This window comes from Dioscorea cayenensis, chromosome 8, assembly GCF_009730915.1.
Source record: "Dioscorea cayenensis subsp. rotundata cultivar TDr96_F1 chromosome 8, TDr96_F1_v2_PseudoChromosome.rev07_lg8_w22 25.fasta, whole genome shotgun sequence".
NCBI classification, from domain to species: Eukaryota; Viridiplantae; Streptophyta; class Magnoliopsida; order Dioscoreales; family Dioscoreaceae; genus Dioscorea; species Dioscorea cayenensis.
In genome coordinates this window covers 1252640-1267023 of record NC_052478.1, presented here as the reverse complement: position 1 = coordinate 1267023, position 14384 = coordinate 1252640, and the positions used below count along the sequence as shown (strand labels likewise).

General features: G+C 37.3%; 4 protein-coding genes across 6 annotated transcripts; 1 reads left to right on the top strand and 3 right to left on the bottom strand.

The window, feature by feature from the left end:
• Positions 1–410: 410 nt before the first annotated feature.
• Positions 411–4644, bottom strand: LOC120267081 (protein NEOXANTHIN-DEFICIENT 1). 3 transcript variants are annotated; one of them, XM_039274777.1, is made up of 11 exons: positions 4477–4644; positions 3835–3903; positions 3658–3741; positions 3479–3542; positions 3218–3264; positions 3004–3058; positions 2885–2923; positions 2377–2548; positions 1169–1235; positions 1020–1076; positions 411–871 (listed from the first exon to the last, which is right to left on the bottom strand). In XM_039274777.1, the coding sequence occupies exons 2-11, from the start codon at positions 3897–3899 to the stop codon at positions 628–630; spliced, it is 894 nt and encodes a 297-aa protein (XP_039130711.1). In that variant the 5' UTR covers positions 3900–3903; positions 4477–4644; the 3' UTR covers positions 411–627. The 3 variants fall into 3 exon arrangements, with proteins under 3 accessions (XP_039130711.1, XP_039130710.1, XP_039130712.1); XM_039274776.1 differs by having other exon boundaries at positions 3835–3950; positions 4477–4642; XM_039274778.1 differs by having other exon boundaries at positions 2377–2545; positions 3835–3950; positions 4477–4640.
• Positions 4645–4944: 300 nt separating this feature from the next.
• Positions 4945–7173, bottom strand: LOC120266623 (pentatricopeptide repeat-containing protein At3g49740). Its single transcript, XM_039274267.1, has one exon. It carries the CDS (start codon positions 7088–7090, stop codon positions 5033–5035), a length of 2058 nt encoding a protein of 685 aa, XP_039130201.1. The 5' UTR covers positions 7091–7173; the 3' UTR covers positions 4945–5032.
• Positions 7174–7915: 742 nt separating this feature from the next.
• On the top strand, positions 7916–10165 carry LOC120267732 (syntaxin-132-like). Its single transcript, XM_039275410.1, has 13 exons — positions 7916–8013; positions 8174–8287; positions 8371–8427; positions 8530–8578; positions 8665–8753; positions 8844–8917; positions 8994–9036; positions 9117–9177; positions 9288–9313; positions 9412–9489; positions 9573–9653; positions 9744–9809; positions 9907–10165. The coding sequence occupies exons 1-13, from the start codon at positions 7996–7998 to the stop codon at positions 10063–10065; spliced, it is 915 nt and encodes a 304-aa protein (XP_039131344.1). The 5' UTR covers positions 7916–7995; the 3' UTR covers positions 10066–10165.
• Positions 10166–10247: 82 nt separating this feature from the next.
• LOC120267932 (isocitrate lyase) lies at positions 10248–12209 on the bottom strand. Its single transcript, XM_039275612.1, is given in 4 exon segments — positions 10248–10348; positions 10436–10916; positions 10918–12039; positions 12180–12209. Coding segments are annotated over 4 exon segments (1734 nt in total).
• Between the last annotated feature and the right edge of the window lie 2175 nt (positions 12210–14384).

The window sequence follows — 14384 nt, the reverse complement described above, 5'->3', positions numbered from 1 at the left end:
ATTATAAATAAACAAATCACGTCATTAGTTTGTATTGTGTTTTTTCTGCAGTTTAATATATGTATAACATATGACATATTTGGCTAAGGACACTGGTAAATCATGATGATATAGGAATCTGCATACCAATATCATTTCAATGCTCAATGTTTATATGAATCAATCCATCATGCATTTCATTTTTATAATGTCTGATGAGTATCCTCTGAAATATATTGTGTTCATGATTTGCAGCAAGTCAGGAAGCAAGATTAAAATGCAGATACAGCATGGCTAAAACCAAGATTTGATAATCAGAGAAAATAGATGGTTGGAGGCACGTTTCCAAAAGCAAGATGTCATCTATCTTGATACTCTTATTAAATACTTACAAGTATCTGATATCACAACTGTAGACAAACACAGCAATCTGGGGAGAATAGAAAAATATATCATTTTATTGGACAATGAGAATAACAATACATGTGCAGTATTGAACACAGGTCCACAATGGAATAGTTCAATATACTGCTTTACGGTCCCAAATATTATTTCCTTAGCTACTAAATGTTTGAGAAATTGTCAACATTGATGAACCACCAGACAGCTCAGGCAAACCTATGACGATTGAGATGTTTGCAGAATGTTTTACTCGTTCTTTCTAGAAGAAGGAACTACTACAGTAGGAGCTTCCACCTGCATCTTGAGGAGATTAAACTCCAGAGCCAAGATCGGCTTTGATAATAGGACAGAAATACTTCGCCTCCATGTTTCATCTTCTTCATGTTTTTTCATACTCAGGTTGTCAGTATTGATGTTAACATCATCAGAGTCTTCATTTGCACCTCTTTTGGGAGGTCCTGATACCTTAGCTGCCTCCACCGCTCGCACCCTACATAATTCATCACACACCCGCCACAACAATGGGATTTGGATATAATACATATTATTTCAAGTTATCAACCAGATGCAAAATAATAAAATAACAAGCTACAACAAAGGTTAATGGTGAGAAGTCAAATCTTGTCATTTCTCTTCACCTGCATTGAATCTGACAAGAGTACTTAAGAAGGTGAGGATTGTGTAATGTTTGACCACTGAGATTAGAGAAAAGATAATCATTAGCTAACATCCTCAAATCGAGAAATAAGCAATGCGCTTGTGCTGTAGGAGACAGATAGAACCTCACCTAAAGCTTGGAAGTGACATCCGTATCACGGGACCCATCCACACGCCGCTTGGTTTTGACTTTGGCACTACCATCACCAAGCTCATGGACATAAGAACAATCAGAAAGCCAGTGATAATTCAATGTTCTTCTCCTAACTCCTTAAGCAACAGGCATATAAATGGTTCATCACTCATGGTCTAATCTTTTATTTATACATATGCATGTTTCTGCTACAATAGATTTCCAAAAACCAGGAACACTTTAATGACAGAATCTACCAGAATAGAATATTCAGAGAACTTTACAACGCATCCAATGTTTGTTGGCAAGAGAATGACCTTCCCTTTCATCCTTCTTCACCATGTTCTAAGAACAAAAAATGCTCTATGGAGGTTTACAAAAGAATCATCTAAACAAGCATTGGCTCACAAAAAAGGTGAAAAGATAATTATTCATATGTTCAATGGCCTTAGCAGAAGAGGCTTGTATTGTTTCAATGTCTTTCATGTTGATTAATGCATACAGAAATGAATAAAGACCACTAGATCACAACAACAGACAAATTATTTATTTTCCACAGTAACAATAATCAGAGGAGCATTTATTGTACATATTGTAACAAGATAATATCACTCTTAGTGGTTAAGTTGATTGATATACAACTGGCATCCTTGTGATCCTTATGATATTAAAATCTCAAGCAGTTCTACATGATCTTTAAAAGAAGCAGGTAATCAATAACGTGCAGAAGTAATAAAACCAAAAAACCAACAAGCCTTGCCTCATAAAGATTATCATTCAAGACTTTAGAAGGAAAGTTGTCAATTGGTCCATTAATAAATGGCAAGTAAATATAATTAATAATGTGAAATTCAATTATCCACCAAGAATTTACAGTTTTTCAGTGATTATAATTGCAACAAGATATTATCACACTTATGCTTAACTTGCTTGATATATAATTGCCATTACTTCAATAATTCTGGTCATGACATCTCAATCAGTTCCATATAATATGTTAAAGTAAAGCAGATAATCAATGATGCACATGCGTGGCAAAACCAAAAGAACAACAAGCCTTGCCTCATGAAGATCATGCAGTATGATAAAAGAAAAAGTTGGCAATCAGTCTACTAATAAATGACAAGTAAATAAATCAACAACATGCTAGATTCAATTAACCATCAAGAATCTACAGTTTGTCTTTTATTATATTATCCGCTCACCAACTGCCGGCATGCTAATGCTACATAATTGCGTTAAGGAAGAATCATTGATCTCTGACACTCGAATTTCACAATGCTCCCTTAGTGTAGGAAGAGCAGCAGCCAAGCCAAATATGTCCAGGAAACCATTGTGTTTGTTTTTTGCTGTTTCTGTCATCATTCGAGCTCTCTGCTTTAGAAGGAAAGTGAAAAAAAGATTAGAAATAACAATCTGTATCAATAAAATGACTTGGAGAACTGTACATGTATGACTTTCTTAGGTGAAAAATAGAATTTCTTTCTTAGGCAAATGAAATGAAAAGAAGAAATTTTCAGCTGTTGCTCAAGCATCATCCATATGGAAGCAGTTGTCAAGTCAAAGCAAGCGGCAAGAAAACTTCCCGTTATAAACAAAATGATTGGTGAAGATAAAAGTTCCCAATGTCTCACAATATATGCAACACGTCATTTACAAGTTCTGTGACAATACTCATACTGAACATAGAGCAAAATTTACTTTAGACCTTACCTTTGAGAACATGGCCACACGGCTTGGAAGCCCTATTTCCTACAAGAATTCAAGAGATATTATGAAGAACTAAAAGGATGAACTACCAGCTAAAAGTAAGGCAAAATGCTCTGTCAAACCTTCTGTCCATGACTGCAAGCATCATGACTATTTACGAGTACTCTAGCAGCCCACCTAAGAAGAACATAACAGAGTTACAAGCACATTTCAGTATGAAATCAATCCATTTTGAAGAAAAAAAATGAATAAGTCACAAAACTTTCCGATTTTTATTTTCATTTCTTTTTCTCTTCTCATTGTGCAACAACTGAAGAAAACTGTTAGAAACATTACGCGCATGAAGTTGGGGGATTCCATACAATGCCAGCTATCACGACAAGCTATAGACAAAGGGAACAAGGAGGTTAGTGTAGCCACCAGGAGAGAGCTACAGCACAGTGAAAATATATTTGTCACGGCATTCTACAGTCGGTGAAACTCAGAAGCTTAAGCTCAGGTTTCCACCATACAGAAAAATGACCAAGACGAACTTATGGTTTCCTATATCTAGAAATGATTCCAAAATAAATTCATAATGACAATAGAACTGTCAACCTCATCAAACATTCCAGCTGGGCTTTCATCATAGTGAGCGAGAAAGAACCCTCCAAGCGTATAACTGACAAGTGCGGGATATTTTCACAGCAAGGAAACCACATTTCAATCAGATAAATCTGTAAATCGCCATAGTTATAGTAGGCAACATGAAACAATGCATTGGATTGGAGGAATACCCAAAAAACTGAACTAGTTTGAACTCCTTCGGTATGAAAGGCCTAGCAGTTTCTGCTCGCACAAGGTGAAGTTGGTATAATGCTCTGAAAGGGGCACATGTATTTCAACAAAAAATTGTATTTGATCTGAAGGAGTGAAGTGCATAAAAATTCTTATACAGATAAGAACGAGCTTGCCTTCCTTTGAATGACCAAGGTGGTCCAAGAGCATAACCAGAAGAAGGCTTATCTGCAACATCCATGGATCTGAGAACCAGTACCAAAAGGGCATCAATTTTTGGCTGAGCAAGGACCTGAAATTGTAACTACATTACGAAAGAAACTGGAAGAAATTGAAAGAAACAAAAGATTACTAGAACATTAAGGAAAAAATACTTTTAAAAAACACTCTTTCCATCATTTGAGATGTTCAAATTCAATATATACATATATAATCATCCTAGGAATGTTACTATTGTTAAAAACTTTCCTAGGCTAAGGCCCTTAACCTCTCATATATAACACCCAAGCCATTGAAAATCAGAGTAAATGGCGCATACATGAAAAGAAAAATTAAACAGCTTGAAATCATGGAATCAAATGATGTCCTTGATTTCAGAAGCTTGCAAGTAGCTCCCAAACCCAACGAAGACACAAACTGAGCTTTTTAATATCACATTGATTATTGTTGACAAAGCAAAGTAACAGTCTGATGGTTTCAGCCAAATTGCAGCAAGAACAACCAATTTCAGCAACAAACATGATAAACTAAGCACAACAGCAAAATTCACCAAATAAATCCAAATAACAGAATTTGTAGCCAATATTGCAAACTCGTACCAATTCAAGCAGTAAAAACTAACTCCCAAAGCATGAACAGAGACTAATGGCAACCGAACAAACTCAGAAGAGAGAAAAAGGAGAGAACTTGGTGCTTCCCTCGGAGCTCGGAGCAAAGATTACTAGATTAGTGAAGGAAAAATCCGGACTTTGAAGGTTGTAAAAGTGGAGTAGAGGTGGGGGAGGCCCACGTTATCTTATCTTGCTTCGAGGGCGCACCAGACAAGACACTCAATCATGTGCAGACAAGTAGTTCGCTAAGAAGGAATTAATAATTTTTTTATATATATTATTAGTATGGAGACAGTCTTAATGTCTTATATAAAGTATTTTTAAAAAATTAAACAAATAAAAGTTTTTCTCACGGAGGATATACATCTACGCTCATAAACAATACAAAAACAATACTGAACCCACATATACAGTACAAATTAAAGCTTGGGGTCATTGCAAGAAGAGTATTAATTCAGTAGCAAAAGTTTATATATCAATTACTCCATATAAATTTCAATACAAAGTCACATAAATTGCATACAAAAGAATTTCAGCTCAGTGACTAAATCCAGCTAAAACCAGGTTTTTTTATCACTCCATTCTTTCTCATATCTTCCCTGACATTTAAAGCTTCTTCCCATTTTCCAGCAACTGCATTAAGATTAGATAAGAGAACATAAACTGCAGCATTATCTGGTTGTAACTCCAGGATAGAATTTGCAGCAATTCTACCTAATCTTGCATTGCCATGAGTGCTGCAAGCACTCAGCAATGACCACCAGATTTGAACATCAACTCCACATGGCATGTTGTTCAGTATTTTTTCAGCTTCATCTAAATGACCTGCTCTGCCTAAGAGATCTATAATACATGAAAAATGATCTAATCCAGGTTCTAATCCATAGTTTTCAGACATGGAAGTGAATAATAAATGGCCTTCATCAACTAAACCAGCATGACTGCAAGCAGAAAGAACAATAGTGAAAGTAACTTTGTCAGGTAATACATTAGCTGTCTGCATTGCTTTGAAGTGTTGAATTGCTTTGTATCCATTTCCGTTTTGTGCATAAGCAGCAATGGTTGAATTCCATGAAACTACATCTTTTTGTGACATTTTGTAGAAAACTTTTTCCGAAGAATTCAAGTCCCCACATTTAGCATACATTGTTATGAGAGTGTTATGTAAAGATGTGGAACAATCAGTAGTAGACTTTATAATGTAACCGTGAAGCTCTTTTCCATATCTGATTGCCGAAATGCTTGCAAAAGTGCTTAGCATGGTGCTCAAAGTACATGTATTCGGCTTTAGTCCAAGCTTCAACATGGTAGAGAATAATTCAATGGCCTTCTTTGGAAAACCATTCAACAGAAATCCTGCAATAATTGAATTCCAAGACACAAGATTACCAAACAGTATGTTACTGAACACCTGATAACTGCTGTCAATATCTCCGCACTTTGAATATGCTGAAATCATAGAATTAGAAATTTCAATGCTCCAACTCAATCCTTGCTTAAAAACTACAGCTTGAATCATCATAACATACTCCAAAGCAGTGGCACATGCTAAAAGACTTCCAAAAGTAAATTCATCAGGTTCACATCCATCCCTGAGCATCTGATCATAGAGCTCGATTGCCGTCTCATGGCAATCCTGTTGACAATATGCTGAAATAATAGAATTCCATGAAACAGAATCCTTGTCACAGATCATACCAAAAGCTTGTTGAGCACTGACTATATCCCCACAATCCGAATACATCCCCACAAAAGCATTACCCACCAATAGAGAAGCGTCAAGGCCTGTTCTAATTGCTAGAGCATGCACTTGCATCCCTACTTTCTTAGTCAGACAAGCACTCAGAACACTCACAATGGTCATCCCTGTTGGCAAAAAACAACCTTCTTTTATCATCTCCTTAAACGCCAACAAAGCCTCCTCATCTCTTCCCCACTTCACCAACCCAGCAATGACGGCATTATAACTTATCTCATCTCGAATTGCAGCTTCTCCAAACACAGCAAGAGCCTCTTCAGCCAAGTCGCACTCAAAATACATTGTTACAAGAGCATTGACAACCGAAACCATGCACACAACAACTCCAGTTTTCACAACCATTGAATGCAATTGCCTCGCAAGTCCCAAACATTCTGCCGAGTCACAGAGTGTCATCACACTCACAAACGAGTACTTATCCAGACAGACACCCAACTGAAGCATGACAGAGAAAAGCTCTAAACCGATGTCTTGATGGCCAATGTCTATAAACCCGGTAATCATCGCATTCCAAACGGGTGTGTTTCTCTGAGGCATTTCATCAAACAGTTGGAGGGCTTGCGAAAGATGGCCACTTTTCACGTAGGCGGACAAGAGGGTGGTGCAAGCGTAGGAATCGGGGGAGGGAATGGAGTTGAAGATACGCAGGGCGGTGGCAGGGCCATGGGACTTAGAGTAGAAGGAGAGAAGGGAGTTAGCGACAGAGATATGGGAGAGGAGGAAGCCAGAACGGAGGGCGTAAGAGTGAAGCTGCGCGCCGGCGCAGTTGGGCGCGCAAGCGCGCGCAGGCAGTGAGCGCGGTAGAGAGGGAGAAGTGATCCGGGGACAAGTCGAGAGACGCATGGATTCGCGTGAAGAGGTCTAGTGCTTGTCTGTATTGATGGTTGCCGACGTACTTTGAGATTCGGGCATTGAGAGCGATGAGCCGTGAGCTTACCTCCAGTTTGCCTGTATGAAATTAAATCATCATTTAACCATATATAAGTTTTAAAAAATAATTATTTATTTAATTAATCAAAAATTAATTATATGATACAAGAATTAAAAAAATATATTGACATAGAAATTCATCATAAAAAAATAATCAATTGGATTATTACATGAATGAATGATAAATAAAAAATGGATAAACCACGTTAAATGAATGATAAATAAACTGTTCATTTACTATTTACTGTTTATATAAATATTATAAAAATATTATAATGACATTATTTATTTATTATTTATTGAATTAAAATATAATTCTTCCCCCTTTATGATAGTATGACGAGAATTTATCACCTTACTATTTGTCTTTTGATGACTACTTTCTGACGTGGTGTTTGCCGCATTTATTATATATATATATATATATAGAAGGAAAAAAAGTTGTTCAAGGTAATGTTTTTTTTATAGTATGGTTTGCATGGTGTATGGACATGTAAGAGGGAGACGTTGATCTTTAATATTTAGAGAATGGAGTTGGTGATTGAAGACTGTCTTCTACTCACTGTAGCTTCTCTGGCTCTGTGTCTGTTCTCGTTTGCATGTTTCTATGCATGATGGTGAACGTGATGAAACTTAAAGCCCTTTGACTCTGTTTTATAACGCCCATTTGTACTAACTCTGCTTGGCGTTTTGGTTTGGAGTTGCTGCATTTTGTTGCCGGCCATCTCCTTCCTCCTTTTCTTCTCTTCTAATACCAATTCAATCATTCAATTTCATCTCTATCCCTCTTTTTCCTTCTCTTTTGGCATTCAAGCAAGATGAACAACCTTCTCACGGTACTAGTCCTGTTTTCCCATCTTCTGTTTTGTTATTCTGTTCACTAATGTTGATATTGATGTTTGTTTGAAGATATCTTATTCAAAATATGTCATGATATATTATTCCTTATACAAAGATTAAGAGAAATAATCCTTTCGATCCACAATGTTTGTATAGGACTCTTTTGTGATGAGTATGGACGAGCAGAGTCCAAGAGAAAGGAGCATTGAACTAGGAACTCATATTCCAATAAATAAATCAGATTATGGAATGGAGGATTTCTTTAAGAAGGTGTATCTATTTTACCAATGACTCTCAGTGTGATCAATTTCTTATGATTCTGTCTTGCTTTTGCCCACTTTGTTTTTTTAAAGGTAAACGAAGTTGAAAAGCTGATGGAAAAGGTCTCTAAGCAACTACAAAAGCTTCAGGTACTGCATAAATTCAATTTTATAGTCTCTCTGAAGCCTACTGATTCTTCAGTTCAGAGTAATTTTATCAGTAAAATCTAATGCAAAGTTATATCATATCAGGATGCCAATGAAGAGTCTAAGTCAGTCACTAAAGCTTCTGCAATGAAAGGCATGAAAGTTTCATGTTTATTAATAACTGAGTTCAAGAGACAAAACATTGGGATTCTGTAAATGACCACATTTATTTCATTACAGTGATCAAGCAGAGAATGGAGAAAGATGTTGATGAAGTAGGAAAAATTGCAAGAAACATCAAAACAAAACTCGAAGAAATAGACAGAGATGTAATGTTTCAATCTCTATATTTTAGATTTTTGTCTCACAACACTGAATTATTTGAAATCTCCTTTTACTATTCTTCTTTTCATATTTAGAACTTAGCAAACAGGCAAAAGACTGGTTGTGAGAAGGGTACAGGAGTGGACAGGTCTAGGACTGCAATGACAGTGTGAGTATATATAATTATGGGTCTTGTTATGAAATAATTTATTGATTTCATCATGGTATTTCTGCTGTAACTGCAGTTCTTTGAAGAAGAAATTGAAGGAAAGAGTGAATGATTTTCAGGTAGTGAATAAGTTTTTATGATCTGATTTCTAAGAACAAACATAACATTGTCTTGATTTCTAATAATTACTTGATTGCAGAAACTGCGCGAAACCATTCAAAATGAATACAGAGAGGTGGTTGAGAGGAGAGTCTATACAGGTTCATAATCTTTCTACTATAAAATGCTAGACTGACTTTGATGTTGTGTTGTCTCAAGTATTTCATTTCATTCTTCTGAATTGCATGAACATATCTTGTAAATTGATCAGTCACCGGCAATCAACCTACTGATGAGGTGAGCTTCAAGTTTATACCAACACTTCTCAATTATTGTGTATGTGTATCTCTTTTTGCTGCAACCTACTTAATTTGTAAAAATTTTATCCAACACAGATGATTGATGATCTGATTGAGACTGGAAATAGTGAGCGGATTCTGCAAAAGGCAATTCAAGAAATGGGAAGAGGACAGGTTTGTTTTTTCACTCTGTTTCACCATGATAAAAGTTCAATGGTGCGATATTGATTTCTGATGTTGAGTTATAACAATATTAGGTGATGGATACATTGAAAGAGATTCAAGAAAGGCATGATACTGTCAAGGAAATTGAAAAGAAACTTCTTGAACTCCATCAAGTATTTGGTTTCTCAACTTTCAAACTAGTCAACTTCATTTCATCAAACATATATTGATGTTCATCTTGTGATTAAAACCATGTTGTTCAGGTTTTCATGGACATGGCAGTCCTTGTTGAGGCTCAAGGAGAGATGTTGGATAACATTGAAACCCAGGTTTGGCAAAGAACCAATACTTATTTACTTACTTAAATTTTTCAAAAAGAAAAAAAGAAAAATCTTAACCATATCTGGATGATGAAATCGTTTCAAGGTGGCCAATGCAGTGAACCATGTACAATCAGGGAATGAAGCACTCCACACAGCAAAGAGTCTGCAGAAAAAATCAAGAAAATGCATGCTGATTGCTGCATTTATCCTGCTGATAATCGCCATTATCATTGCACTCTCAATCATCAAACCATGGAAGTGATGATACACATCTAGTTTTTTTCCAAATTTGTAATACTGTTTGTGCAACAAACTTGAACTTACAGAACAGATGAAGAAGGCTTAGTATAAAAAATAATAAGCCCAATCCCCATCATGGAATTATTAAATTTTTATTCTAATACTGATAACCAACTTCATAATATTCATTCAAATCTTTCATCCCTACATTCTTGGTCTGGCGACAACAACAGTTCCACCACCTCCATTGATGCCCAGACCTCCAGACCCAGTCCATGTCTCCTTGAACTGCTCCTCAGTCACACCTGCACACTTTGATTAATGTTAAAACAAAATAAAACAATTATGAGAGTGATGAATGGAGAGAAAGAAGGAAAAACAGAGGAGCTTGCCTTTGCCCATGGCTGCAGTGGAGGAGATGCCACCTTGAACAGTCTTGAGAACCTTATCATAATAGTTAGCTCCAGACCACTTCTGGTGAGCCAGAGTATCCACACCATTGTTCCTCTCCTCCCTCTGTATCTTCTCAACATAAGCTAGCATTCCCCTCCTGGCAAAATCCTTGGCAAACGTATCAATAACCAGAGCATCTGCATGGAACCCTGCTAACGTGATGAACTGCCAGCAAAACCCAAGCTTTGCAATCTTTGGGATGAACTCCATCATCTGCCTGTCCGTCATGCCGGACGCGTCCCAGTTGAACGACGGCGAGAGGTTGTAGGCCAGCATGATCTCAGGGTGCATGGACTTCACTCCCTCTGCAAACTTGGTGCACTCAACCAAGTCAGGGCTGGACGTCTCCATCCATATAAGGTCTGCATGGGGAGCAAAAGACCAACCTCGCACAATGGCAGCCATTACTGAACCTTGGAAACCTATAGAACCCTTCTCTAGTTCTCGGCAAGTCCCAGTCCCAGAACAAGTTGTTCAACCCCAGCATCTCTGCAATCTCCCTGGCTTTTTCATTAGATAAGCACTTATCAAACCCTGAGTGATTACCCCACTCATGCAACCTCCTCTGTTTTTCATCTTCTCCCACGTTGAGCTGACTAATAGCATCCTTCACACAGTCAGAGAACGTCTTCAACCCAGCCATGGCGATCCACTTATCTTCTATAGCTTGGAGCTCGGTCCCTGTCATGCCATTAGCCATGGCGTCAGCTAGCACACTAGCCAAGCTCTTCCCCTTGAGTTGAGGATTAGTGGCGCCGAGGATGAACTGATGATCTCTGGAATCAACATTGGTTTGGATAAGATTAGCAGCCACTGCATCAGTTCGGGCGACGAGCAGAGTCTCCACGCCCATAACATCAAACTGAAGCCGCGCAGCCACGAGTCTATTGATGTGTTCACTCACTGATACCAAGACCTTGCCGGCCATATGCCCACACTTCTTAGTCACTGAGGACTGGTCCTCAATGTGGACGCCGGCAGCACCACGCTCAACAAACAACTTACAGAGCTTCACAGTGGCAGTGGCGCCACCGAAACCAGTATCACCGTCGGCGATGATGGGTTTCAAGTAATCTACATAAGGTGTTCGACCACGTTCCTCGCGGGTCATGCTCATGCGCGCCTCGCGTTGCTTGCGGTCATGGTACTGTTGGGCAAAGAAGAGGTGTTCGACCTTATTAGGGACGGTGTCGTAGGGGTAGTCGGCGAGGTCAGGGCCGGGCTCATTGGTGGTGGTGTGGGTGGACGAGCATTGCCAGCCGGAGACGTAGATGGTGTCGAGGTGTTTGGCCATCATGGTGACTTGGACCGGGTCGAGCGCGCCGAAGGTGCGTGACGCCGTGCCTGTGGCTTGGTGAGTCTTGAGTGTGTGCCAGAGTTTCTTGGCCAGCTCGTTGGATGCGTAGCTCTGGTGCAGTGTTCCCCGGAGTGAGACCACGTCGCGCGCTGTGTATGGTCGGCGTGTTAGCTTGAACCTCTCTGTGTTCCACCATGCTTGCACCTCTGCTACCTCTGCTTCAAACCTGCTCTCTTCCTCCATTATCTGTAAAAATCACATGCATGCAATACAGTGTAATATATATCTTGTTATATATATTTAACTTATCATCAAGTTTACATACATAATATATATATATATATATATACATGCATGCATGATAGAAAACTAGAAGTAGTTAGTACCATTGAAGGCACAGAGAATGAATAAGCCATGGGGAAACTTTGAGAGTGTATAAGCTTGGGAATTAGAGACTAGTACTTGGTAGGAAGACATGCAAGAGTTGATCCCAAATGTCCTACATTTATAAGGATTATGGGATCCATATCCCTTCAGAGTAAAGCAACTGATTTGAAGAACCAAACAAGAAAGAAGTCACGTTTGATGATGCAATAAACCCATTATTTTGGGAGGTGGTTGTTGCTAACTAGCCACCTCCCCCGGAGAATACCTAGCTCTGGAGTTCAAGAGGAAATCATGGAGGTCTCTGGTTTGATTTACTTATAATTAGTAGTGGATTAGTGAAAAACTATTAATAGGACAAAAGTGTTAAGATAGTACTGCAAATCTAATGCAACAACTATCCTTAGCAAGTCTCATATCTATTGATCCAAAAGTGAAGCTAACTAAACACACTCAATTTACTACAAAGATGAACAACATGACATTCTCTTTTATGGATTTCATTGATTAAGTAATCACAAAAATATTAGTCTGGTTTTCTAGAAGTGCATCACTTTCCAAAGATTCTAACAGGTATGTACTAAAGAATATATATATTTTTAAGATGAGTAGGATTAAGAGTAAGATTGAGGATGACGCAAGATCAATGGTTAAGAGGTGGTCTTGAAGTTTAGGAAATGTGAATGTTCTTCTTTAACAATTGGGATTGGATTTGTTAAGCGGTGACGGTGGAAACGGTTACAAGGGGATTGGACTCCCGAGGGAAGAGCAGAGAAGAGGATAAGGTTTTATACTTTTATTTAGGTGGCTATCTCCCTCTACCTTTGTATATGCTTATCCTACCACGTAACCCATGCATGGCGAATAAGATAACGTATTCTAGAATGACTTGACAATAAATGCTTGAGATTGGCTTCCTGTTCTCTCTATTCTCTCCTGCTTTGACAGGGCTACATAAATGCAGCGCTCTACCAAGCGATGTCTTTGTAAATAAATCAATAAATAAAAATAAATCATATATAAAATAAATAATAAAAGAAATTAGGGACCAAAGGGTGCGTAGTAAGTGATACATAGGTTTTCTTAGCTCAGATGAATCACGAATCTCCCGTTCTCGAAAAGTGAGGATGCGTGATGGTTGAATATGCTCCTTTTTAGTAGAACCAAACTCTCTACGAGAGCTCTTTTGTGACGGTACACCTTTATAAAAAACTCAAACTTATATTTTTGGGTGTACATATATGAAAATTATAAAGTTATTTTTACAATTATTCTGTATCTAAAAAAGGAACTAAAAATATTTTAAAAATATTATATGTCTAAAAATATATAAAAAAAAATATTTACTTTAAAAATATAGAAGATATAGTATGGGATATCAATGGAAAGAATTATGTCAGAATATTTTAAAATATTGGAAGTAAATCATGTGTTATTACCTTGATTACAAACTTGATTAATCCTAACACCAAAGTAGAATTATAATCAACAAACAAAAGCACTAAAAAGTCAAATAAAATAAAAATTTGAAATCCAAAATTCTACTGATGGCGTAGGTGCAGCCTGACAAAAAAAAAATACAAAATAACAAGTATGAGATACTTAAAATATTAAAAAAAACAATCATTAAAAGATGGATTTATCATCAAAGGAGTATAGAAAGATAATAGTGGTGCCTTAACCGGTATTAAAATTGGGGGCCATCTTTTCACCTGAATCAATAATGAGTGATCCTATATGGTTCAAATTTTATTTGATTGCAGAGATGAAGCACTCCAACATGATTCAATTTACATCCAAGACTGCAAGTGTTTAGGAAATAAATATGTAATTAATTTTTACTATAGTTAATATAGGCCGAAGAAAGCTACAATTAAAGATGCAATTATCTTTTTCTAACCGGCCAAATCTTTCAACAAATGGCGCAAATCCAAAGTTCCGGAGGATTGTAAGGTGTGTGTCTAAGGTCAATCTCTACGAAGATCACAAAACTATGGATCTTTTGAGAGCTCACTTGTTTAATGCCTATTTGGGCATAAAATTATACCATGATTTGCCTATTTTTAAAATATATATATAAAAATTGCATTGCTCTACTGGTAATCACATATTCTATCAATGGAAATTACTTGACATTCATGCTATTTTTGAACTTTATCTGACTCAGTGTAAGAGTTTATCTGAATTTATGTAATGTTTAATTTGAA

Coding starts and splice junctions, on each gene's coding strand:
- LOC120266623 (XM_039274267.1), bottom strand. CDS start 7,090: ATGCGTCTCTCGACTTGTCCCCGGATCACTTCTCCCTCTCTACCGCGC.
- LOC120267081 (XM_039274777.1), bottom strand. CDS start 3,899: ATGGATGTTGCAGATAAGCCTTCTTCTGGTTATGCTCTTGGACCACCT. Junction 3,059..3,217: donor AATCCCCCAACTTCATGCGC/GTAATGTTTCTA, acceptor TGTTCTTCTTAG/GTGGGCTGCTAGAGTACTCG. Junction 872..1,019: donor TCTTGTCAGATTCAATGCAG/GTGAAGAGAAAT, acceptor TGAATTATGTAG/GGTGCGAGCGGTGGAGGCAG.
- LOC120267732 (XM_039275410.1), top strand. Junction 9,037..9,116: donor AAAGAGTGAATGATTTTCAG/GTAGTGAATAAG, acceptor ACTTGATTGCAG/AAACTGCGCGAAACCATTCA. Junction 9,490..9,572: donor AAGAAATGGGAAGAGGACAG/GTTTGTTTTTTC, acceptor TAACAATATTAG/GTGATGGATACATTGAAAGA.